General features: G+C 41.9%; 1 protein-coding gene across 1 annotated transcript in view; it reads right to left on the bottom strand.

Annotated features, from left to right (window-relative positions):
- Positions 1 to 15001: 15001 nt before the first annotated feature.
- Mboat2 (membrane bound O-acyltransferase domain containing 2) overlaps positions 15002 to 26362 on the bottom strand; it is a 79530-nt gene continuing 68169 nt past the window's right edge. The window contains exons 10-14 of the mRNA XM_013013566.1: positions 23950 to 24053; positions 23599 to 23663; positions 22343 to 22475; positions 17829 to 17980; positions 15002 to 16329 (exon numbers count right to left, since the gene is read on the bottom strand). Of these exons, the coding sequence (XP_012869020.1) occupies positions 16104 to 16329; positions 17829 to 17980; positions 22343 to 22475; positions 23599 to 23663; positions 23950 to 24053 (680 nt within the window). The 3' untranslated portion in view covers positions 15002 to 16103. The remainder of the gene's footprint in view (positions 16330 to 17828; positions 17981 to 22342; positions 22476 to 23598; positions 23664 to 23949; positions 24054 to 26362) is intronic.

Here is a 26362-nt window from a genome sequence, read left to right as displayed (position 1 = left end):
TGTATTTTCGCGAGTGCTCCCGGCAATCTTACTTCGGCGTCTGGGTCACCCTTTATAGTTACCGTGTGACCCAACCTTCCACTGCAGTTAAGCTTATTCAGAGAAATAAACCACAATTATACGCGGAAGAACTGGCACCGCCTCGGAGCTGGACACCGTGGGTGACCGGCCCCTCCTGGAAAAGCCCCCGGCGTGGGCTTTGTGGCTGTGGTTCCCCGCTTCCACCCGCCAGACTGCACCCCTTACACTCGGTGACAGTGGCAGAGCTCTGGACAATCACCAGTGTGACTGGTCCTCTGCGGGACCTCAGCCGGCGGGGGGCGGGGAGGGGGTTCGTTCCTGACACAGGCCTGGGGGGTCAGCCGGCCGGGGGGGGGCTTCCCGACACAGGCCTGGGGGGCTCAGCCGGCCGGGGGGGCTTCCTGACACAGGCACGAGGGCCCGCTTTGTCCCTCCAAGTCACATCCACGGAGCACACTCCTCCGTGGTTTTTCTCCCGAGTTGGCTGATGCGCTTCTGCTGTGGCCAAGGACTGTTGTAGACATCAAAACTGCAGCTGGTTGAGGATAAGGTCTGGGGAAGGGGATTTCACAACAGCTCCCAGCTGATCTAATGAAAGTCCATTTTTAGACTGTCCAAATCAGCGGTTTCAAGTCCGGAACAACTACTCAGAAGATTGCATTTTTGAGGACCCAGAAGGGACAGGTGTCCTTTTACAAAGGTGATAGCAACACAGGAAGTGGAGCTGTGGCCCTGGAACGGGGAGCTGCGCCCAAACCTCTCAAGCTATCTGAATTATTTGAAACACAGCAAACATCTAAACCATCTGGCCAGGTTTCCCAGCAGGTTTGAGACACGGGGGCCATGTGGACTGTGTATGTGGTTGGTCATTGAAAAAGAAAAGACAGCCATAGCAGCCATGTTCGTGTGGGCTTGAGGGCTGGCCTCTAAGGCCCCTGACCATCCCACCCCCACCTCCCACAGGAGCCAGAGCCCCTACCCCCAGTCACTGTAACTGCTTACCGCTTTGTTGGTGAAACCACTCCTCTCTCTACAAGCCTGGACACTGGCTTTAGGTATGTGCAGGCTCATGCCCAGGCCATGTTCTGCCCCCGAGGAGTGACTCATGTCCTCCAGGTCCTGTGGAACCATTTGGGGAGAATTTCTCTATGAAGAATTTGGCCAAGCCCAGCTCAGCCTCAGCCATGGTCCCAGGCTGCTTGGACCTCCTGTTCCTTCTGCCACCAAATACAGATCTCCATGTGAAGTTTTTGTCTTGTGTGCATGTGTGTGCACACACGTGTGCATGCGTGTTGTTTTGGGCAGTACTGGAATTTAAATTCAAAATCTTAAGCTTGCTAGGCAGCTGCTCTACCACGTAAGCCATACCGAAGCCCCAATTGGCTTTTAGTAATATTTCTCAAAGAAGCCCTGATACCAATCTGAGCAGAAGGGATTAGAATCAAGCCTCATTTTAGTCCACATTTTAATGTCAGATGGCTGGGGCATCAGACACCGGGATGCAAGGTGGGATGGGTGAGGAGAGGGAGGGAATATTTTTGTCAACCAGCTCCTGCTCCAAGGCAGATCTAAACCACAGAAGCAACACACTCTCAGCTCATGTTTTTATTATTACATTATTTTTACATCATTGAGACCAGCATTTCAGTACTAAAATGAGAAACTTTAATGACTTAAAAATGACTAGGCAGCTGGGCACCAGTGGCTCATACCTGTAATCCTAACTACTGAGATCTGAGGATCCCAATTCAAAGCTAGCCCAGGCAGGAAAGGCTGTGAAATTCTTATCTCCAATACACTACCAGAAAAACGGAAGTGGCACTGTGGCTTAAGTGGTAGAGGGCTTGCCTTGAGCTGAAGAGCTCAGGGACAGTGCCCAGGCCCAGATTTCAAGCCCCATGACCGATTTAAAAAAAAAAAAAAAGATTGGGTAACATTTTGTAATCTAAAACTGACTAGAAAGAAATGATGAAAATTATGAGAGGGGTGAGCAGCAAGGGGATATGGGGAATTTGGAGTTGCTGTACAATTCTTCCACACTACATTCTCCTGCCTCAAATAATTGTTATACTAAGACACTTCTAGTTATTTGTTGTAGTTCAGGGAGTTTTGTTGTTGTTTGGGGTTCTTTTTTTATTTTTTGGGTCCGGCTGTGGGGCCTGAACTCTGGGCCTGGGCACTGTCCCTCAGCTTTTCAGCTCAAGGCTAGCGCTCTACCACTTGAGCCACAGCGTCACTCCCGGCTTTTTTTTTTCTGCTTATGTGGTGCTGAGGAATCGAACCCAGGGCCTCATGAGTGCAAGGCGCTTTACCACTGAACCACCTTCCCAGCCGCCTGAAATCAATTTCAATTCTGTCATGACATCTGGAGTTGGAGGTGACATACACAAACATAGGTGACACACACAAACAGTGTGCATATTTTTAGTGTATACATGAAATGTTTAACTTAAGTAATAGCTTTGAAATTGAATTTTTTTAAAGTTACTGGGCTACATGTGGTAGAACATAGCTGTAATCCTAGCTACTCAAGAGGCTGAGAAGCCAGGCACCAAAGGCTCACACCTGTCATCCTAACTATTCAGGAGGCTGAGATCTGCAGATGGTGCTTCAAAGCCAGCCCAGGCAGGAAAATCTGTGAGACTCTTATCTCAAATTGACTACCAGAAAACCAGAAGTTGCACTGTGGCTCAAGTGGTAGACTGCTCGCCTTGAGCAAGAAGCAGCTCAGGGACAGTGCCTAGGCCCTGAGTTCAAGCCCTAGGTCTGGCAACAACAACAACAAAAACCCAAGGAATGAAAGGAAGGAAGGAGCTGGGTGCTGGTGGCTCACACCCATTATCTTAAATACTCAAGAGGCTGAGATCTGAGGATCAACATTTGAAGCCAGCCTTGGCAGAAAAATGCAACAGAATCTTTTTTTTTGGGGGGGGGGTTGGTCGTGGGGCCTGAACTCTGGGCCTGGGCGCTGTCCCTCAGCTCTTCAGCTCTCAGGGCTAGCGCTCTACCATTTGAGCCACAGTGCCACTTCCAGCTTTTTTTTTTTCTGCTTCTATGGTGCTGAGGAGTCAAACCCACGGCCTCATGCATGCAAGGCAAGTGCTCTACCACTGAGCCACCTTCCCAGCCCCGTTTGGGGTTCTTTTTGTGTATGTGTGGAGGGAAGTACTGGGATTTGAATTCGGGGCCTGGGCTCTATCCTTTTTCACTGAAGGCTGGTGCTCTACCTCTTGAGCCACAGATACACTTCCAGCTTTTTTTTGTGGTTAATTGGAATAAGAGTCTCATGGACTTTCCTGCTTAAGCTGGCTTTGAACCATGAGCCTCAGATCTCAGCCTCCACAGCAGCTAGGATTACAGGTGTGAACTGCTGGTGCCCAGCACATATCTGCTTTGAGAACAAATGTTTTGTGACTGATCCAAGTGCTGCGGGCTGCTTGCACTCTCGTGGCCTCTAACACTTTCTGCCTTTGCGGCAAAGGGTAACTAAAATGAGTTCTCACCAGTTTTGTTTCCAAATCGTGCCTTTCCATGTTCTTGGGTATCCCTGTGGTTTACACGGCTTGCCTCTCTAGCAAATGCAGCATAAAGGTTTTGCTGTAATGGCACAGCTCAAATAAGCCCAGGTTCTCTACTTGCAGTGTGTTTTTTTTCTTTTTTCTTTTTCTTTTTTTGGTCGGTCGTGGGGCCTGAACTCGGGGCCTGGGCACTGTTCCTCAGCTCTTCAGCTCTAAGGCTAGCACTCTACCACTTGAGCCACAGTGCTACTTCTGGCTTTTTCTGCTTATGTGGTACTGAGGAATTGAACCCAGGGCCTCATGCATGCAAGGCAAGCACTCTACCACTGAGCTGCCTTTCCAGCCCTGGCGGTGTGCTTTTCTGTAGGCCGGGAAAATGGGAATGTTCTCTGCATTCCTCACTACTCTCCCCTCAGCACTGCAATTCAGTCTCATCTTTTTCCACAGCATCAGCACACTGGGATGATGATCTCGACACTCCAACTCGCTTCACATGGCTTATATTTCATTGACTACCTGCCCACTTTTCCATAGTTGTCCCAAGAAGTTTCACACACATTGCTTAAAAAATTATGCTTCTTGGGGCTGGGAAGGTGGCTCAGCAGTAGAGCGCTTGCCTAGCATGCACGAAGCCCTGGGTTTGATTCCTCAGGGTCACATACACAGAAAAAGCCAGAAGTGGTGCTTGTGGCTCAAATGGTAGAGCGCTAGCCTTAGTACAAGAGGCTCAGTGCCCAGGCCCTGAGTTCAAACCCCAGGACTGGCAAAACAAAAACAAATTTGTTCTACTTGGATCATAAAAAGAATGTGTTCATTATATTTTGGAAAGTACACAAAAATTTGAAGGGAAAGCTCCCCTTCAATCTCACCGCATGGAATTCTCTGACTTCTTAGGGATGTGAAACACACATCTATTAGGCAAACTCATTACTTGAGATACTCATTGCTGGAGAGGAGAGGGGCAACATGATGCCCTGTGGCATTACATACTCCTACATAAAAATACATAGAAGGCAGGTTCCTTAACATGAGGATGGTGCCAAAAATAAACAGTTATGCACCAGGGGACAGAGTGAAGAACAGACAGGATGCAAGGGAGGAGGGAACAATGTAAACCCCTTGTTCCTGGTCAGGAGGACTTAGAATTGGAGAGAATTCTGATTCAGTGCAGATGAAATCCACAACCAGCAAGGCACTTGTTCACAGCGCCAGCTCAATGTGTGGGCACAGCTGTTTCAGACTCTGAAAGCTCTTCTCATCACCAAATTCTTCGTAGCAGAAACTGAAGGTGCAGCGTCCAGTGCTTCACAGTCCAATCCAGTTGGGGAAGTAGATAATGATATTCTAGAGAGATGTTATCAGAACAAGGTGGGCTAGGAGACAGAGTTGAGAGCTTAGAAGAGTGAACAGTCTTCTGGGGACCAGTTGGGAGTTGAACAATGAGTGACCCTAGAGAAAGCAGAGAGATCAAGCAGGGGTCAGGGAAATGATGTGGACTAAGAGGAAGAGAATGGACATTGCCTGGTCAGAAACTACTGGAAATCAATACCCAGCTACTTTAAAGGTTTTTTTTTATCAACGTCTTTTTGTTTTTGGGGGGTCAGTCATGGGGCTTGAACTCTGTGCCTGGGCACTGTCCCTGAACTCTTCAGCTTAAGGCCAGTGTTCTACCACTTGAGCCACAGTGCCACTTCTAGTTTTCTGGTGGTTCATTGGATATACAGTCTCACACACTTTGAACTGTGATCCTCAGATCTCAGCCTCCTGAGTAGCTAGGATTACAGGCATGAGCCACTGGCACCCGGCAACATTTTTTATATATACCCTATTTTTAATTTTTAGGACAGAATTAAGTCATTAGGTCCAGTCCCTTTGCTTCTTAAGACCTATGACCCCTGCCCATTTCCAGAATCTTAGTATCTCATTCAAGCTAAGTGGGCACTTTGAACCTCTATTAATCTCTGAAGCCAAAATGTATTGACAAGTGAACTTTCCCTCCTCCCTTTAACACACATACACAGAGAGAGAGAAAGAGAGAGAGAGCTAATACTGCATTTGGTCCATTCAGGGATTTTTAACATCTAATAATGCATTAGGTCCACTCATTGGTTTTAACACCTTCAATTATCTGAGGGTTTTTTTTTTATTAGTTTATACCATAAACATGTGTAAGTCCTATATACCACTTGGTATGTTCTGAAATTCCACCAGCCCCATATTTTCATCTAAGATTTAGTTTCATTTTATCGTATCTTAATTGACCCAACAGTTTTTCCTTGGTAAAGGTTCATTGCTTTTTCAGCGTGAGCTGGGTATTGTGGCATATGCCTCCTAAAAGCAGAAGGGAACGGGACCCCAAGTTCAAGCCAGTCTGCACTACACAGTGAGATCTTCTCCTAAAAGGAATGAGGTCAGCACGTTACTCAGCAGCACTAAATTCCATTTATCTTTCCCTCCGCCCCTCTTTCTTTCCTTTCCTTGCCCTATCCCTCCCTTCCTCTCACTCTCACCCCCCCCTCTCTTTCTTTCTTTGTCCTGGGCCTTGAACCCAGGGCCTAAGTGCTGCCCCTAAGTTCTTAAGCATTCTACTACTTGAGCTACAGCACCACTTCTGGCTTTTTCTGTGATTAACTGGAGATGAGTCTCACAGCCTTTCCTACCCAGGCTGGATTCCAACTGCAATCCTCAGATCTGTCTCTGAATATCTAGGATTACAGGCATGAGACACAGGCCTGACTGGATTCCTTTTTTTTGTTGGTTGTGGGGCCTGAACTCTGGGCCTGTGCACTATCCCTCAGCTCTTCAGCTTAACTAGTACTCTACCACTTGAGCCACAGCACCACTTCTGGCTTTTTCTGCTTATGTGGTGCTGAGGAATCGAACCCAGGGCCTCATGCATGCAAGACAAGCAGTCTACCACTGAGCCACCTTCCCAGCCCATAGATCCTTTTTTTTAATTTTTTGGTCGGTCATGGGGCATGAACTCTGGGCTTAGGCACTGTCCCTATTCTCTTCAGCTCAAACTGAGTGCTCTACCACTTGAGCCACAGTGCCACTTCTGGTGGTTTATTGAAGTCTCACAGACTTTCCTGCCCAGGCTGGCTTTGAACCGGGATCCTGAGATCTCAGCCTCCTGAATAGCTAGGATTACAGATATGAGCCACCAGTACCCAGCAGATTCCTTTTTTTATGTTTCTGATTTCATTTTATAATTTTGCCTGAAACTTTTGGTAAAACTAATGTTTAGCCTAAAGAGCTGCTTTTCCATTTGCTTCTTAGGCAGTATTTTCTCTATTTCCAAATTTCCCAGTAAGTGATTCTATATTGACTTTACCTTGACTTATGCATTTGGGCATCTTCGAGCCTATGTATCATGGTATAGTCTTTATCTAGTCACAATATTTTCTAGAATATATCTAAGATTCTCCTCCTTAGCCTTTTTGAATTGTCACTATTTAATCTTGGGGTTTATCATTCACTCTTTGTGTATACCTTATAGTTCTTGATACTACTTGATAAAGTTCTCTGACATTCCCTCCCTCTTCTGCATATGTTTACTCACAGCAGACATTTTAACCACCTTTTTCCTCTCTTCCCTGGATTTCCTCTGTACCCCTCTGCATTCTACACTGATACATGCTTTGCAAATGAAAAAATTAATTATAGCTAGAGGAAGCTTAGAACACTTATTGGTCAAGGTAAGATGTGAACTGGGGCTGAAGGTCTGGCTCAATGGTAGAGAGTAAAATTCTGTTACAGGCCATAAAAAAATGTTTCTAACTGGTCCTTCCTTACAACATTGGCCAGCAGCGGCATTTTTATTTAAGCAGGATTGTGAGGAATGGTTCATTTAAAAAAGCAGCTTAAAGCCGGGCGCTGGTGGCTCACGCCTGTAATCCTAGCTACTCAGGAGGCTGAGATCTGAGGATCACGGTTCAAAGCCAGCCCGGGCAGGAAGAGACCATGAGACTCCTATCTCCAATAAAACCACCAGAAAACCGGAAGTGGCACTGTAGCTCAAGTGGTAGAGCGCTTGCCTTGAGCTGAAGAGCTGAGGGACAGCGCCCCGGCCCAGAGTTCAAGTCCCACGACCGACAAAAAAAAAAAGCAGCTTAATAGTTGTATAATAAGGGTTTAGATAAAGATTTGGTAGTCTCCAAAACAGAATGCCCCTGTAGACTTACTAGGAGAGAAACTGTTCCTAAGTAAACAATGGGAGAACTATAGGATATTTAATACTATACTGGAAGAGGAAGATCTCGGTTGTGAGATCAGCTTGGTCACTCATTCTACTCATCCAAGTTAATGAGTCCTGTTATATTCCAAACACCTCAAGTGACTGTGCTCACCATTCAGCAAATATTTATGGAATGCTTATAAAGTGTTGAGTACAATTCTGAGTATTGGATGTACAGCAGCACTGGATGTACAGATAAAATCCTGGCCACGTCTTTATTCTAATAAGAGAGATGGGCAATGAATAACATCAGCAGTAGAGTGGCAGGTGTCAGGAGTGCTATGAGGCACAGCATATAAAGAGTTGAGGTGTGCAGAAGCAGGAGCCAAGGGGAAGTGAGGGAAAAGACCATTGTTGGGAGGAAGAGTGGTGAAGCACAAGAAACCATGAGGACAAAGTCCCAGAGGTGGAGACATGTTCTCTGTGGTCAGTAAGTGTCAGGTAGCCAGAGCAGGAGCAATGAGACAAGGAGATGAGAGGGCCATCGGATGACGTTGGACTTCAATGTAGGTTCAAGAGGACACTACGCAAGTGTTTTAACAGGAAGACACAGATCCCACCAGAGATCACCACAAACTGCCGATAGAACCCACTGCCAGGCACATGTGACTGCAGGAATCAAGTGCCCTGCTTCTTCCGTGCTAGTCAGTTCCATGAGTAAACTGACTCAGAACATCAGATGATCATCATACAGCTGTTCCTCATATTGAGTGTGTCCTGAATTGCTCTATGATCTACTTTCTGGGTAAGAGTTAATAGGATTTCAATTAAGTGCTGGTGTGCTCATAGTCCTCCAGAAAATACCTTTAGGTAAAAACATTGCTCCAGTGAAAAGTAAGAGATGCATAGTTATCAATCCTCATTGCCTCCAAGACCACAAACAAGACAGGATAACTTATTTCCTGTGTTGTATTGGACTAGGTCCACTAAACACATATTCTTTCATCTGGATAAGGCTGCCATCCATTCTTTTTTCTTCTTGCTGTTGTCCATACACATAAACATAAGTGAAACAGTAATGAAGTATGTTAAACTCAAAATGAAGTTCCAGAATTTAGTACTATATATATTTATCTTTATCCACCAATTGAGAAATATACCAAAAATATTAACACTGGTTGTCAGTAGTAGGATGATGGATGATTGTTGTATTTACTTGAATGTATTTTCCTGCTTATATCAAGCCTAATGTAGAGGAAGGGAGGGGACAATTAACTAATAAGCACACAAAACTGGTAAGTAATTCCTAATGAGTTTAGACAGGTCACCAATATTGCCTACAGGACTTTGGATGTTAGTATTTTTTCATATTATGTTGAAGATTCTTCTAAATTTACCAAATTCCACAAAACTTTGTTGCTTTGTGTGAATTGGGAATCCATCTGTATCAACAAGCATAGGTTCTCTTTAGCAGACACATCATAGTGCCAAAAATGATAAATTTTACAATCACTCCTTTTTCCAAATTGGGAGAAAAATTGTCAAATAGTAAGCATATTGTTGGCAGAACTATAGATTAAATATGCATAATTCCTGTTATTTCTGTGTTTTTTTTTTGGTCTGTTGTGGGATCTGAACTCTGGGCCTGAGCGCTGTCCCTCAGCTCTTCAGCTCAAGGCGAGTGCTCTACCACTTGAGCCACAGCGCCACTCCCAGCTTTTCTGCTTCTATGGTGCTGAGGAATGGAACCCAGGGCCTCACGCATGCAAGGCAAGCACTCTACCACTGAGCCACCTGCCCAGCCTCATTCCTGTTCTATATACTTGAATATATTTTTTTACTGTTATTTTTATTTTGTTATAGAATTCTTGGCAGAGCTTTTCTTTCTCCAACTCCCTTTCTCATCCCAGTAAGATTCTACAAGAGGCCAGGAGGCAAGGCCCGAAGGAACCACCCCAGACCTTCCCATGCCCCTCCTCCTCACCTCTCCATTTCATTTGCACTTCCCTAGGGATCTAACAAAGTTCTGACGGTGTCTATGGCCCAGCAATTACTAAATATCTGCCTCAAAGGCAAGATGTTTAATTCTCTTATTACCCAGCACAAGAGTAGGAATGCTACACAAATTGCTTTTGGTTCCCACTACTTTTCAGCATGGCCCAGAATCTCAAAAAGGTGTAATTAAATCTAAGGTCTTCCATATGGAAAGTGACTGGACTTATTTCTTTGTTTAGCCCAGTGCCTCTGCACAATAGCAATGAACATAAGGTACTTCTTCCACAGTTCGTTAACAGTCAAGAAGTCCCCAAGAACGCTCAAGTTCCCCTAAGTTATCATGATAGAGAAATCTCTTACTAAATGGGGCTCCTGGTACTACTTCTCAAAAGCAAAACCAGATCCAGACATGAGAGATGGAAACAGGTCAAGCGTATGGACCAGGAGTCGGTCCTTTCTTCTTCATTGCCTCCCAAAACAGTGTTTAAGCAGCTGAGGAGTCAGTGACCCTTAACAATACTGTCACCAAACTGAAGACTACCATTCTCATGAGGGGGCTGGCATTCTGATGGAATTCTCTGAAAATAGCAAACATACACACATGGTTTTTTAAACTACCGTTTAATCAATTTTAAAGACACACAAGTTAGAAAAAAAACCCACATGTAGTTAAAAACACCTTTAAAACCCAGCAATAAGCCACCAGTGAGCTGAGGACACAGATCAGAAACAAGTGGTTATGACTTTATCACATCACAGCTTAAATGACACAGTTGTGGTTTCAAGTGACCACACCACAAGAACTGACCTGTGAATCTGTTGAAAAATAACACCTCTTTAAAAATATATTTTGGAATAAAAACAAAAAGCATAGAATACCACATGATATTTTCAACCTGGGAAGGCAAGTGTAAATACTATTAAGTTCTGGCTGCTGGAGTTGGGCCTCCCCCCTACGTCTGGGACACAAAGGTTCGACTACTACTGGGCAGAAGTCAGAAAACCGCTTTGAATGGAAGGCAGGAATGGAATCGCACATTTCATCTACTGCCAGAGAACTGTTCACCTCAGCCAGTTTCACTTACTTCATTCTTGCTACCTTATGTCAGGCCCCTGATCTGGGGCAGCAGTGACAAAGGGGACAGAAGATGAACAAGACTGCATGGAACATAGTTGTGTTCAACATCCGAGTCTGTGTGTGCATGTGATAAAAAGTCAGCAGCAAATGTACTTCATTGGCAAACCGTGTAGACAAAACCAAAGATGCTTAAAGGCTGAGAACTGTCCACACATGTCCTTTCCCAAGAAAGAACAGAACAATATTAACAAATCAATCTCTCCAAGAGGTTAGCACAAACTAGACTGGGTAGGAAATACTGATTTAAGAGTCCAGTAAACAGCAGCCATGTTTCCATTTCAAACATAGTATTAAAAAATTGGTCATCTGGTAAAGTTTTGTTTTTCACTGTCTTTCCTTTTTTTCACAGTAGCAAAATGTAACAAAATATGGCTAGAGATGACTATGTATCACTGGGTAGAGATGACTACATATCACTTCAGACAATGGTTTTACATGGTTCTTTACCTACTATTTATAGAATATATAGGCTAGTTTAGGGTTGGGTCTTTTTTCTGCTTTATAAAAGTTGTATTAAATGAAGAATTATAATCAGTTTTACAGGCAAGACATATTAGTTGGCATAAAAATGTGTATTTAGGTTCTGTTTCACAGTTTTCCTAACAAAGACTTATGAAGCTTGTCATCAGTTCTTTACTGGGGTTTGCATTATGCTAAAAATCTATTAAAATAAATATTATTTTAAAACATACAAAACATTATTAAGCAGCCTGCCAGTTAAAATCTCACTGGCTGCTTCCTCTGTGCAGCAAGAGCCTCAAAGAGTAGCTTTATCTCTGATTACGAGAGCATTCATTCCTACAAAATATCCACATGGAAGATTTCATTTTAAGCTTTCTTCTCCAAAGAGTTACTATTACAACTATATTGGGCTACATGTGGTTTTGCAGAACACCATAAAGCCCTCTACATTTTGGCTCATCAAACTCAAATGTCAGTGTGGATTTCATTGTAAATGTACATATTTTCTTGAACATTATAAACCCACTTTTACAAGGGCAGTGGAAAGCAGATATTTAGCATCCGAGTTGTGTATAAATCATCAGCTGTCCACTAGATGCTTCTGGGTTGGGTGTATTAAGTCCTCATGAGCAACTGAGGTTATATTCACAGTGTTAGCCAGAACGCTGCACCTATGTTAAATTGGGTGTATTCAGTTTCAGCCAGGAGAGGCTATTGATGCCTGAATAAAACCCTCGAACACTACTGGTTTATGTCTAAAACTTTGGACACTGAATAGACATTATTTTAAAACAATTCTTCTCTCAAGTAATTTTTTCTGTCAATTATACTGTAGAAATCCTAAAATCAATTAATAATTATGAAAGACTGATAAGGAAACAAGAGTAAGTACACATGTCCAGATTTCTTCACGAATATACAAATTAAATATTTACAAGGTATGAATTTAAATAGAAAAGATTCTTGTCCTAAAAGTTTTAATCTAATCCTGAAATAAAAGTAGAACTTGTACACAATTATTTTGCTGGCAAAATTTTAAAGTAATTTTTGTCTGCAGTTTAAAATAGTATAACTAATTTTTTGAATGAAATAACATTTGAGATGTTATGTAGTTGCAAACCCTTCTAGTAAAGTCAGTAAATTATATAAAATATTTAATAGCATATATATCTTCTTCAGTTCAACATACAAGCAGAAACCAAAAAAGCAGAGAAAGCAGAGGGAAATGTTTTTTGTTTGCTTGTTTTCCAGTAGGGACTATTTCACTATGAAAGAGCCATTTTAAGGGCTATATTAAGCAGAAATGATCTGTTCCCACAGTTTCTGGGTTAATGGATTAAGAGGCTTTTCTCTTGTTGCTATGACAACCCTTTTATAACATGAGCTACCTTAATAAAACTAGAATTACTGGACTGTGACTCCTCTCTGCAGTCTGACCCTTGACTCCTGCAGACCTCACTCTTCCCCACCCGGGGCTGGGCCAGGGGAAGATCCAATATCCCTCTCCCTCAACTGCTGCTTACAGGGAATCACTGCCTTCTTTCAGAAACTCCTTTTTACTGCAATATTTCCTGAAAAATGGTCCGTGTGGAAATCTTGTATGAGTGTCACGCACAAGGTAATTTCGTAACAAAAACATTTTTAATGACGTGGTGTGGCTGATAATAGCCATAGTAGTTAGATATTTTTGAAACCAAATAAATCTCCCCTGTTACTCTGGGTACTTATTAACTTTTGTCCAAGACCGGGACTCAAACTCGGTATCTAGGGCTTTCGTTCATTGGCTGTTGCTCATTGGCCACACCTCCAACTCTTCCTCTGGACATTTAAAAACCTAAAGGACCCCCAATCACCCCGAGTTCCAACATCATGTTTACTTTAAACAAGAATCCCCAATCACCCTGAGTTCCAACATCATGTTTACTTCAAAAAGAAAATCCAGTCACTAGCTATTTGCAAAGTGATGACCCTGGGGCATATCACATTAAAGTAACTATTATTGTTTTAAGAAAATGAAAATGAGGGAAAAGTTACATTTGTTCATCTTTCCCTGAGCAATATAAACAAAAATGTACATGATGTTGATTGATCATGTCTGTAGTGACTTGACAGTACATGAAAAATGGAAAAATATGACAGATATACACACTGAATCTTATTCTGGTTGTTTAATAAAAAGCAAGCACATATTGTATGAATCCTTTTATACTTAACAGGAGAGACATACTCATTTTTAAATTCTTCTACTGTTAAGAAATACAGTAGTATTTGCCACACTGCAAGATATATTCATTTTCTAAAACATAACATCTTACGTTGGGTACTGGTGGCTCACATCAGTAATCCTGGCAACTCAGGAGGCTGAAATCTGAGGATTGAGGTTTGAAGCCAGCTGGGGCAGAAAAATCCTCTGAACTATCTGCAAAAGGCAGGAATTGGAGGTGTGGCTCAAGTGACGTGTCAGCTATGAGTAAAAAAAAAAAAAACACCCAAAAGTAAACAGCTGAGTTCAAGCCCCAGGATCAACACAAAAAAGAAACTCTTTCTTGAGAAAAATTGTGTGGACAATTAAAGTTATTTCTTGAGCTTTCCTTTTGAATTTTGTATTTGAGATTACTTCTCCAAACCAGAAAACAGCTATACAAAAACGGTTTCATAAAAGCAATGAGTAGATTCAGGGGGGATGAGAGTAAGTGATGTATCATCTTCTAAGTAGCTAGAAGATGCACCCAATGTGTCTTGCTCTGTGGATGGGTCTCAACTGCATATTCACTGGGCAAGAAGGAGGCCAATAGTGACTTAGGCTGAGAAATAAAATATATTCAGGCAATAAAATGAATGGTGATTATTTTTGCAAGTGGCTGGATAAACTAAACCAATAAAATACCCAAAGGCTTTTATTGAGCTTGCTGGGTTTCACTTATGCCTGAGGCTGTCCTTTCAACACTGGGTTTGTTCTCTTTCTTTAATAGTGATCAGATTCCCTGCAGCATTCAGTAAACTGAGGACACATTTTGGGGCCTCTCTGTTCTACAAGCACTCTTTTCTATCCTCTTAGATTGTATAGCTACCTGAACTCTAGTGCATGGTAACAACACTAAGAAAATCTAGAGTTCAGCTATTTATTTTTTCCTGGGAGAGATGGAAAGGGGTTACCTCTTCTGATGGGAACAGTTTCTGTCTGCAAAGAATGAAAATAGGTGAGGCTATTTCTCAAAGTCCTGAAACAATGTACTGTCATTTTTGCAGACAAGACTTCAGAACACCCGAAGCATAGTGATTTTGCCTTCTTTAGTTGAGACAGTTTAAATCACATTGTTGTTTCCTCCTTAACTTTGCCTGCAAACATATTACTCATCAATGAGAGAGAGACTCAGCATAGACACTTTTCATTTCATTTGAAAAGTTAAGGCAGAAAGAAAACAAATTCCACAAAAGATTGGTTAAACAACAGTGAAGGTACAGGCCCCTCCCCTCCCCGCCCCTCCCACAGAGCATGACCTGGTCCGTGTGGCTGAGGTCAGTGCCTGCAGCCGCACCTGCCCGCACAACACTCCTCCTGGAGTTAACGCAGACACCTAACAACTCAAGGCAAGTTATTCATGGTGAAATAGCCCATTTTCCTTTTATAGACTCTAAAACTCATTTAACAAGTGTTAACAGAAAAAATTTTAATGTGAGAGTTAGAGTTTGGAAACTATCTTATTCTAAAAAAGCAAACAAACATCATTTAGACTCAGTGACTAAATTTTCATTTCCTTAAGACTTCCCCAAATAGGAAATTAAAGTGTAAGGACAAGAAATTGATTAGGCAGATAGTAACCTTAATTACTAGAGATTCCTTTCAACCTTCAAGTCATCTATCACTGTTACTCTCATCATCTCCTCTAATTCTACGTAATTTATGCCCAATAAATTTCATCTACAAGTCCCATGTAGTTATCAGTTATTTAACTTTTATGTCTCATACAGAATTGGGACACAGGAGGGAACACCTTTGCCTCTAGTTCCAGCCACACGATGTTTTCTTCACTAGCACCTTCTGGCCTCATCTCCCTTACTTATTTTTAAGGAAATCAGCTTAAAATATTATACTGCCAACCTTTAATTATGCTGAAGGAACTCCTCTTGGAAGGGCTCTCTGACACAGGTAATTAAGCCGTCCAGCAGAACAAGCTGCCTATAATTTGGCATCCATTACTGTTCCGTATTATAGTCACTTGAGATACTTTAAGAAAACCCTTCAAATACTGAGATGTTTATTGCATTTTAAAGTAGCCACTATCTTAAATATCTGTTTAAAATTCCTCCTAAATTCCATTATAGCATACAATATCAAAATTGAGATAGTCTTCTCACAATATTACACTTGAAAATACCATGTAGAAACAATTATTTCAGGAAATAGAAGGTTTAAGGCAAGACATTCATTTTGAAAAGTGAATCTTTCAATCATCCAGATTGACACAATTATTTTCCACCTCTTCAGTGCCTTGGGATACGCAACGTACATTCAGCAACAGGGCACACATATGACCTTAAGGACATATGCTGAGGTTGGAGTGCCCCATTGAAATATGGGAATATTTTTATATAAGGCGTGACCCACAGGGACATGGCATGGGTGGGGTTATTTCATTCCATATCCAATCTGGTACATAGGAACCTCCTTATCGATCACAGTCCCTTTTCCCTCAGGTAACCTCTTTTCAAACAAATACAAACCCCCTGGAAAGGTGCTAAGATTGGTTTCTGTCCACATCTGGAAAACAGTCACCAGGGCGTCCTCCCGTCACTGCTTGAGTGACGTATGTCTAGAGGCTATATCTTGGTCTTGATTACAAATGTTGTTTGCAGTGGAAAAACTGTTTTGTCCCAAAGAATTTTCTCTTTCATCAAATTTTTTGGATCGTGAGAGCTGAGCTTTTTCATGTGTATTCTCTCCTCTGTGAGTTTTTTTCACCGGCAACAACAATAATACTAAGATGCCACAAATGTGAAGACAGTAACACCAGGAGCTGAAAAAGAAGAACAGTTTATTAAATTGTAATCACACTACCATTACTCTCTTAGGATGTGTTTATTATTCTAGTTTTCCCCTCAGGAGATGAACTCTACAGTGTACGCTGAAAAAAATTATAAAACATTATAGAAACCACACTGCTTATAGGTATCAAACTAAATCACTGTTTTGTAATGGTCATAAAGCTAAACCAGACATACCCAAAAAAGTGCTTATTAAAGCACAAGGACAAACTGCAAATCATCTCCCCAAGTGCCCTGATCAAGGGCTGAATCAGCCCAGGGAACAGCAGCAGAGGGGACCTACTGCCTCCCCTGAGGTCCGCAGCAGTCTGAAATGACAAGGCCAGGGGTGCAGAAGCAACGCTGTTTGATGGTGACTTCCACAAGTAAGGAACACATCATTAGAAATCATTTTAGAAACATCATCCCCCAAGTTAAGAACAAACCAAATATGACCCAAATAGCTCCAATAGTTGGAAGTTCAAGTGCTTCTAAAAGAGGTATCTAGATTAAAAAAAAAATCTGAACAGCTCATGTGTGTGTGTGTTTGTGTGTGTGTGAACTCAGGCCCTTATGCTCCTGCTTGTTTTGCTGTTAGTTGGAGAAAAAGAATCTTGAAGATTCATCTACCTAGGCTTACTCCAATGTCAATTCTCAAATAGGCATGAGCCACCAGTGACCTGCCCAAATGCTTTTTAAAGCAAGTAATTTTGTTAAAATGAGAATTTCACCAGTGGTGTCATGTGTTCTTGTATGATTATTCTCGTATTTGTGTCCACAATTTTTTACTATATACTTTGCTAAGTCACTCTTACATCTTATGCTAACAAAGAACTCACGAACAGGGGCTGGGAAGGTGGCTCAGTGGTAGAGCGCTTGCCTTGCATGCATGAGAGGCCCTGGGTTCGATTCCTCAGCACCACATAAGCAGGAAAAAAAAGCTGGAAGTGGTGCTATGGCTCAAGTGGTAGAGAGCTAGCCTTGGGCTGAAGAGCTGAGGGACAGCGGCCAGGCCCAGAGTTCAGGCCCCACGACCGGACCCCCCCCCAAAAAAAACTTACAAACAGACAACTTTTTATCTCTAAGGTACCAAATTTGGGGGGTGGGAATTTGGTGGAATAGGGAAAGGAGATAGCTAGATAGCTAGACAGACAGACAGACAGACAAGACAGAGACAGATGAAATTCAAAGTCCCTTACTAGACAGGGGTTAGAACCATGAGAACTTTTCTTCAATCCTTACTTGAGGTAATTAACAATTACATGTCTTCTTCTCCAGTGTGGCCACTCACCCAGTAACCTCTGCCAGGGCAAGTCCCACTCTGGGCTGAGTGGGATGAGTCAACCCATGAAGAAACTCGTGACTGCTTAGCTGAGGAGGAAATAGGAACTGGTAATCCACAAGGCTATGCTACGAGTACCATCCAATAGAAGAACTTCCTTTTAAAAATAGCTACTCCACCTGACACCTTTTAAGAAAGAGTAACACTTACCTGTAAAACATAAACGATGGTTTTATAGAAAGAAGGACAAATGGCACAACTGTGTAACTTATTGCTATTTGTGTTACTACCCATGTTATGACATCATAAAATAATTTAAGTTGGGGTGGTTCGATGAAATAATGTCTACAGTTATTTCTCATCTGAAACAAAGAAATAAAAAAACATCTGTAACATCTTTAAGTTAACATTATTTATTAAATGATCCTGGTCTCAGGGTGTTGACTACAACACTCTCACCTCTGGTGGGACTCTAACTGCATCTGCTGCAGGAAGCTGGTTCCCTGTATGCCTCTGTGACCACATAAAATAATACTGATCAAAATGAACTCCAGAAAATGGAAACAAAAGGTTTCTCTTTCCTTTGTTGTAGTTTTTGTTTTCTTTTCTTTTTGTCTTGCTCATTCACCTGTCTTTGGGAGGGTAAGAGGGGCAGAGAAATGGAGGGATAGAGCTAGGTGGTGGAGTGCTTGTCTAGCATACATGAAGCCCTGGGTTTGATTCCTCAGCACCACATACACAGAAAAATCCAGAAATGGTGCTTTGGGTCAAGTGGTAGAATGCTAGTCTTGAGCAACAGAGACTGTGCCCAGGCTGAGTTCAAGCCCCAGGACTGGCCAAAAACAAAACAAAACAAAAACAAAAATGAAATGGAAGGAAGAAGGGTGAACAAATGCAGCAGTACTCACTAGACACTATGCTGAAAATGAACTATACAACTTGCAGGAGGGGTTGGGAGGGAAAACTGGGAAAGAACAAGGCTAGGGGTGACACTGTCCAAAAGAAAATGTACTCATTACTTGAATTATGTAAATGTAATATAACGATAAAAGAAGAAAGCTGGTTCCCACAAAACCAACACAGGTGTGGCAGGGAAGAAAAGGCTGTGTGGGGGCAAGATGTGGTATATGGAAACAGGCTCTTTGACATTTTTCTGTTATTTAAAATTGTATTAAAATGAGAAGTTTCCCAAAAGAGCAGTGTGACAATGTGTTACCTGGTAAATTATAACACACACACACACACACACACACACACACACACACACTCTTGTTTATTTATTTATTTGACGCTCTCTACCACTATGGAGCAGACATCCTCACCTCCAGCTCAACTTCTACATCTGTGACAGACCAAAAGGTCTATATACAGAAGTTTTCTTTCCTGTTTTTTGTGTTAGACTTGATCCCAGTCCTTCATTCATAATAGATCAGCGCTCTACCAATGAGCTATAACCCCAGACAAAAGAAGCTGTTTTCTAATATCCATAATTTTATATTTTTTTTAGAAAAGCTTTTGAAGTTGTCATAATATTTCAGTTTTGGAATGTGCAGCTTTAACTAAACATGGTTTTGTTTTCCACTGCATTCCTCCTTTTTTAAAGTTAACTTTTTATTGTTATTATAAAGGAGTTATAGTTGCATAAGTCAGGTAAAGAATACACTTATTTAGTTTTTGCTGGTCCTGGGGCTTGAACTCTAGGCTCCAAGGCTGTCCTTGGGTTCTCTTCTTTTTCTTTGCAATAAGGCTGTTTCTATTTTAAGTTAGCTTGGTGGCCTTTATGATGTTCTGGATACCTAAAGGTATGTTATTTTGTGCAAATATCTGTATCAGAGATTAATATCTTTTATTTATTCAATAAATGTGACATACAGGTAATATATTAAGACATATAATTTGTGGAAGCTTTAATCAATTCAACAATAACCTAAAACAGAATGCAAACAATGGAAGGATCTTATTTTTTATCCAATCTGTTATTTGATTGGAGAATTGAGTCCATTAGTATTTAGGGTTATTCTAAAGAGATGTGTCATGCTTCCTGCCATTTTCCTGATTTCCTGTACTTTGTTTTTTCCTTTTCCTGTGATTACTGAATTGATCTAGTGATTTTTGTCTGATGTGTTTTGATAGTTTCGCTGGGTGGATGAGTTTGGATGGGAATTTTTCATCTTGTTTGGATTATAGCATTCAGGCTGTCTTTGTTTTGAGGGTCTGTGTAGACAAGTGGCGTTCAGCCACCCGAGATTCAGCAGTAACAGGGCTGTGATGCCCTTAGATGCCTTGGGCTGCATGCACACTTCGCTGACTCACTCTACCACTTTAGCCACAGCTCTACTTTCAGTTTTTTTCTGTGATTAATGGCAGGTAAGTGTCTTATGGACTTTCCTGCGCAGGCTGGCTTTGAACTGTGACCCTCCGAGCTCTGCCTCCTGAGTAGCCAGGATTACAGATGTGAGTCACCAGTGCCTGGCTAGTGTATTTCTTTTTAGACAATGGCACTCCTCCTTCACTCTCTCCCAGTTTTTCCTGCATCCTAATTTTTCTTGTGTAATGTGCCATGTAAGGCTGCATGAATTTATTTCTCTGAGGTGGGTTCATTTATACAATGGTTTTCCATCTAGAGACCATCACTCTTAGTGGCCAGAACCAAATCCTGGCACATGTGAATTCTTCCACAATTCTTTTCTAGGCCCCTTACTCCTGTCCATTCTGATCAAAGATAAATCCATTTCCTCCAGAAAGGTTTTCAGCATTCCATGCCACATTTATAAATCTTACCTGGCTATTTATGTAGCTCAGTGGTAGAAAGTTTGTCTAGTAATTGCAAGGCCCTTGGTACAAACCTACAATCCTCAGCACCAAAATATACCCCTCTTCCCCCCACACCAAGCAGACCTTGCCTGACTTCCAAAGGGGATTTAGCTTGTTACCAGCTTGGTGTTCAAGTTCTTTTTATTATTTATTACCTTTGTCCCTCCTTCTTTTCCCCATTTCATGCACAGTGCTGCTCACTCCCCATGCACACATGCGTTCTCCGCTCCATTTAGATTTACTTGTCATTCCCCAGATGGACCATGTGCTCAGCGAGCTTTTCTCTCGTCATTCATGTCTTGTTCTTCCTAATTTACTCAGCACTGCAAAAATTTCCACTTTTCAAAGCTCAGATCTAAACACTTTCATAATGAGGATACCTCTGCTGAACCTAGGCAAGAAAGACTTGTCTTTATCCTAAGTCTATCATGGAGTCTTATCATGAATCTGTGAGGCATGTGTGGGTATGCACATACACACAGAGAATACACATAAACATATATGCATGTGCACATACTTATACCCCTAAGTAGACTATGAACTACTGAAAAGTATAGCCCTTAGTTAATACTTTTTTTTTTTTTTAAACTCAGGGCCTTGCACTTACTAGGCTGGCACTCTATAATACAGGCCATGCTTCCAGCCCTACTTTTTGCTGGTTACTTTAGAGAGAAAGTCTAGCAAACTTTTTTGTCCAGGGTGGCCTTGAACCACAATCCTCCGTATCTCAGTTTTATGAATAATTAGCATCAAGTTAATACTTCTTGGTATTTCCTTTATATATTCCCCAATTACCTTAAATTGAATACAGTCAAACACTGGTAAACATCTGTTGGTTTGTTAAATGAAAGCATCTTAGCTAAAAATACTACAAAAACCTTGCTTAAATACTTTCAAACAAGCTGGACAGGAGTGGCTCACACCTGTAATCCTAAGCTACTCAGGAGGCTGAGACCTGAGGACTGCAGTTCGAAGCTAGCCCAGGCAGGAAAGTCCATGAGACTCATATCTCTAATAAACTACTCAGAAATGGCGCTGTGGCTCAAGTAGTAGAGCACTAACCCTGAGCCAAAGAAGCTCAGGGACAGTGTGCAGGCCCAGAGTTCAAGCCAAGGACTGGCAAAGAAAACCTAAAAAACTTTCAAACACTCATGTCACTTTCCTCTGACTTTCCTTATGCTAAATTATTCTTCTCCTTCCTCTCCCGTATTACCAAGCTCTTTCAGTTGTTTTCCAACACACTGCCCAATTTCCAATCAAGCAACTATTCTAAAAAACAGTGCCAGGCCGGGCGCTGGTGGCTCACGCCTGTAATCCTAGCTATTCAGGAGGCTGAGATCTGAGGATCGCGGTTCAAAGCCAGCCCAGGCAGGAGAGACCGTGAGACTCCTATCTCCAATAAACCACCAGAAAAAAACGGAAGTGGCGCTGTAGCTCAAGTGGTAGAGCGCTCGCCTTGAGCTGAAGAGCTGAGGGACAGCGCCCAGGCCCAGAGTTCAAGCCCCACGACCGAAAAAAAAAAAAAAAGAACAGTGCCATGTTTCTAACATGACACCTCTCCAAGCACGGTCCATCCCATCTGCTAAGATTGTGATACTCACACTTTACATACCTTCTAAGAAATTGTTTAAAATAAATCTACCACTCTGCTCACCTTTATTTAACTGCTTTATCTCTTCAGAACGTTCAGTAAAGATAAGTAACATTTTGAGAGTGCCTACTATGTGCTAGGCACAGGAAGGAAGACACATCTCCTCAGACACATAGGCATGGAGCCTGGAATGTGGTAAGCACACAGTTATATATCTATCTTTTGAGTGGGCAGATCAGGGCTGACCACAGCCAAGGAGATACTGTCCTCCTTATACAAAAGACTTACTGAATTATAAAAGTAAATTCTTGATACTTACAGCTCGCGCTGCTAATGTCATTAATACCCCTGTTAGAAAGGTGAGGTAATATCCTGGGTATACCCCATGCCAAATGGCAGACAGAATGAATGTCTGGATGGTTGGACTGAAGGATGCACGTTCATAACACACCCTAGAAACGAAACACACAGAGAGCCAAGAGCAGTGAGCAGGTCTGAGTTCACAAACCCAGCAACAATCCTTGCATTACCTGGCGGGATTAGGGTAGCCAGGAAAGCAACACCGTTTATCTTGAACACTAACTTGGTCTGCAACCTCAGGGAAATTGTAGTTATTTTGTGTCAAATTTAGAAGCATAAATTTAATTCTTACTGGTGTATATATAACCACTTTCAATGCCCGAAGAACTCTGAGCTAATAGCATGACTGTTTTTGGCAATGGGAGTCCTTAGTCTAATAGTCCTATAACACAGTGCAAAATTCAGGTGAAAACAATTTTCAAAGGGAAAGCCTTTGGAAGACTGGCTAGGATCATGAAGTGATGAGAGGGCGATCTGGAACATCTCAACGAATAAAGATACTCAGTTGTCATTTTACAAAGGACACCACAAAGCAGTCTGCTCTGAGCACTGTCTGTACAGGGGCAGGATCTGTGGAGTAAATTCAAGATGGATCACACCAAGGGTATCTGCACCCTCCCTTCCTGCCTTCTGTCTCCTAACAAAGTCCTGGCTCAAGTTCCAGCTACTTCTGAGAAGCTTGTCTTGTACTCACTGTTCCTATTCTTGCTCATAATCCTCACTATAGAGAACAGCCATGTGTCTCACCACAAACTTGACTTTCCAACAATATTTTCACCATTTTCTGTGACTGCTGTGTCGAACTGAGCCTTTTCATCTTGTGTCCTGTGTATCCTGTGCCTACCTCAGAAAGCCCAAAACTGGAATGCTTCCAGAAATCCAGGGCCATATGCAGAGTGACTGTGTACAGGCTTTTATTTTTCCCCACGTAAATCTCCAGTGGATGAGAGTAGAGGCCACAAAGGACAGTGGGGATCCCCTATAAGGCCAAGCAAAAGGCAGGCAGAGGGCAGTGGGTTGGGGATACTCTTCACATAGCACCAACTGTTCTGATAAAGTGTAGCACACTTCCTTTGGTGGACACTAATGTTCTTACTGGATAACACCAAAGCTACCATGTCACTCAACACACTGTAAACGTAACAAAATCTGAACTCAGTGAAGGTCAACCTTATACACGAAATGCCAAGTAAAGAGTGTTCCTGTGGAACATACCTTTTGAGCCAAAGTGCTGTCTGGATATTCCAATTATCAAGAAACATCTTAAAACTTGTTGACATCTGAAAAACAAAGAAACCTTTTTGTTTGGCCAGCAATAGAAGCTTTAAATATTAGTAGTAATACTTTACTGTGTAAAACACACACACACACACACTCTCACACACACACAGCCCTGAAGCACAGCCCTCACTGAATCCTTGGTGGCTGAGGCACATGGTCCATGATGAGGACGTATTGATTAAGAGACAGAATGATATTATTGTAATTAAAAATCTTTCCACACCACTCTTGGGACAGCACATCATAAATGATCACTGGCAACTAACTTGTTAGTGATTCACGAACCTCTATTTGCTGAATTCTCAAATTGGAAACTAGATCCCAACGAGCCACTCCATTTCTGTCATAGCCTCTGAAACCAAAACCTGCGGCATTATTAATCGCATCAGCTGTAACAAAGCAAAAAAGAGAGAGAAACTTTATAACTTTATTTCCCAAGATAATGTGTGTTGTCATACACTAAGCCTTTAATTTATTTTTTGGTCCACAGGGCTTGAATTCAAGGCCTCCAAACTGTCCCTGAGCTTTTCTGCTCAAGGCTATTGTTCTACCACTTCGGGTCACAGCTCTACTTCAGGTTTTATGGTAGTTAATCAGGGACTAACTACCAGTCTTTTGCACCATGGAAAGTCTCACGAACTTTCCTGCCTAGGCTATCTTTGAACTGCAATACTCTGATCTTAGCCTCCTGAGTAGCTAGAATTACAGGCAAGAGCCATTCGCACCCAGCTTATAACTTTTATTTTTAAATAGTTAAAGTAGATTTATTCTAATTTTTAAGAAAGACCAACAACATTATCACATATAATGAAAATACACAAAGACTTTTGGTTAGCTAGTAAAACATCAGACATTAGGCATGAATGAACACCGGTAGTGTCTAAAAGTTCAGAAGACCACTGGCTCTCCAGAGGTATAGACTGTGTAGGAAACAACTTAAGAGTGCTTCAATGGACTGCAACAGAGAGTGCTCAGCCACCCAGGGAGGAATTACTCGAGGAAGCTTTGCCTTGGGCTTACCATGTTGCTATCATTCATGTAGTTGACCTTTTTATAAATAAGAGTATGTGAAACAGGTTTTAACAATATTTTTCTTCTGTTTATCAGAACCGACTCTACAATTCTGTTTACAAAATTTGTTTTCCAATGTTTTGCATCACAGTGTTCACCTTGTCACCTTTGCCTTATATACCTGCTTGACAAGCTTCAAATGAAGTTTCTGCCTCAAATAAGCAACGGGAAATGATCAGCTTTCTATTGTGTGGTCTATAACGAGAGAACGAACAACTGAAATCCATCAAAACCCTGCTAAATAATATGCTTGCATATTAAATATAGTCAGTATGCAACATTTCAGTTTTATCCTTAAATGGTTCCTAATTATTGTCTTAGTACCCTTAAACAGAATTTAGGAAAACTATACCTGTGGACAAAAACAAGCAAGATTTACCACTCAAGTTGAATGAGATCAGCAGCCTTTGGTCAATTATTTATACAACGTTAAGGTAAGCCATTAATATAGTAACATCTATGATTAATAGGATTAAAAATAAAACCAGTATTATTTAATGAACCAGGCACTTTGCTTCTTGTGGGTTCACCTCCTTCAAGCTCTCTGGAATCTTCTTGAGTCAGCTGACTGAGGGAAGGCCCAGGCTGCTGAGTGGAAGCAGAAGGAGCATATGCCTGCTCATGACTCTGCTCACACTCTGTTGGAAAAGACATGGGTCTACTAACTAGAGCATAATGCCTTTTAAAAAAAACCCAGTCATAAGCCGGGCACTGGTAACTCATGCCTGTAATCCTAGCTACTCTGGAGGTTGAGTTTTGAAGATAGTGGTTCGAAACCAGCCCAGGCAGGAAAGTTTATGAGACTCTTATCTCCAATTTTCTACCAGAAAACCTGAAGTGGAGCTGGGGCTCAAAGTGGTAGAGCACTAGACATGAGAAGTAAAGCTCAGGTACAGTGCCCAGGCCCTGAGTTCAAGAATCATGACTGACAAAAAGTCTTCTTTTTTAAATCCGGTTATAGAGCTGGGTGCCTGGGAGGCTGAGATCTAAGGATTGTGGTTCAAAGCTATCAATGGTAGCAAAGCCCATGAGACTCATCTCTAATAACTACAAAAAAACAAAGTAGAGTCAAAGTAGAGCTGTGGCTCACGTGGTAGAGTGCTAGCATTGAGTAAAAAGGCTCGGGGACAGCGCCAGGCTGAGTTCAAGCCCCAGGAATGGCACCATAAGTAAGAAAGTAAGTAGATAGATGGGTGGATAGATAGATAGATAAAACTTTGGAGCTCCTGGAATCCTGATGACACATTCTTGGACGTTCACAGATCATCAAGCTACAATCTGAGAACCAAATGGGCAGTGTTTAAACAAAGCAATGGAGAGAGGAGTTAATGGATGTGTGACCTGGTGAAGTGAGGCTGGGTGAAATGAGGCTCAAATTCTGCTTTTCTATTGACCCAGCATTCCAACAATGGACTTGGATCTTAACTACTATTACTAGGTCCACTATAGTACAGAAACAATAAAAGTATATAATGAACTGAATAGGCTTAGGTAAAGAATTCTTAAAATTCTTTTTTTTCTTAATTTAATTTAATTTTATTTGTGAACATACTGTACAGAGGGGTTACAATTACATGGGCAGGATAATGCATACATTTCTTACCAAGCATTGCAGCCTCCTCCTTTG

Source organism: Dipodomys ordii, unplaced genomic scaffold, assembly GCF_000151885.1.
Source record: "Dipodomys ordii isolate 6190 unplaced genomic scaffold, Dord_2.0 Scaffold20, whole genome shotgun sequence".
Taxonomy (NCBI): Eukaryota; Metazoa; Chordata; class Mammalia; order Rodentia; family Heteromyidae; genus Dipodomys; species Dipodomys ordii.
The sequence above is the reverse complement of the archived record's forward strand: the minus strand, read 5'-3'. Positions and strand labels throughout refer to the sequence as shown.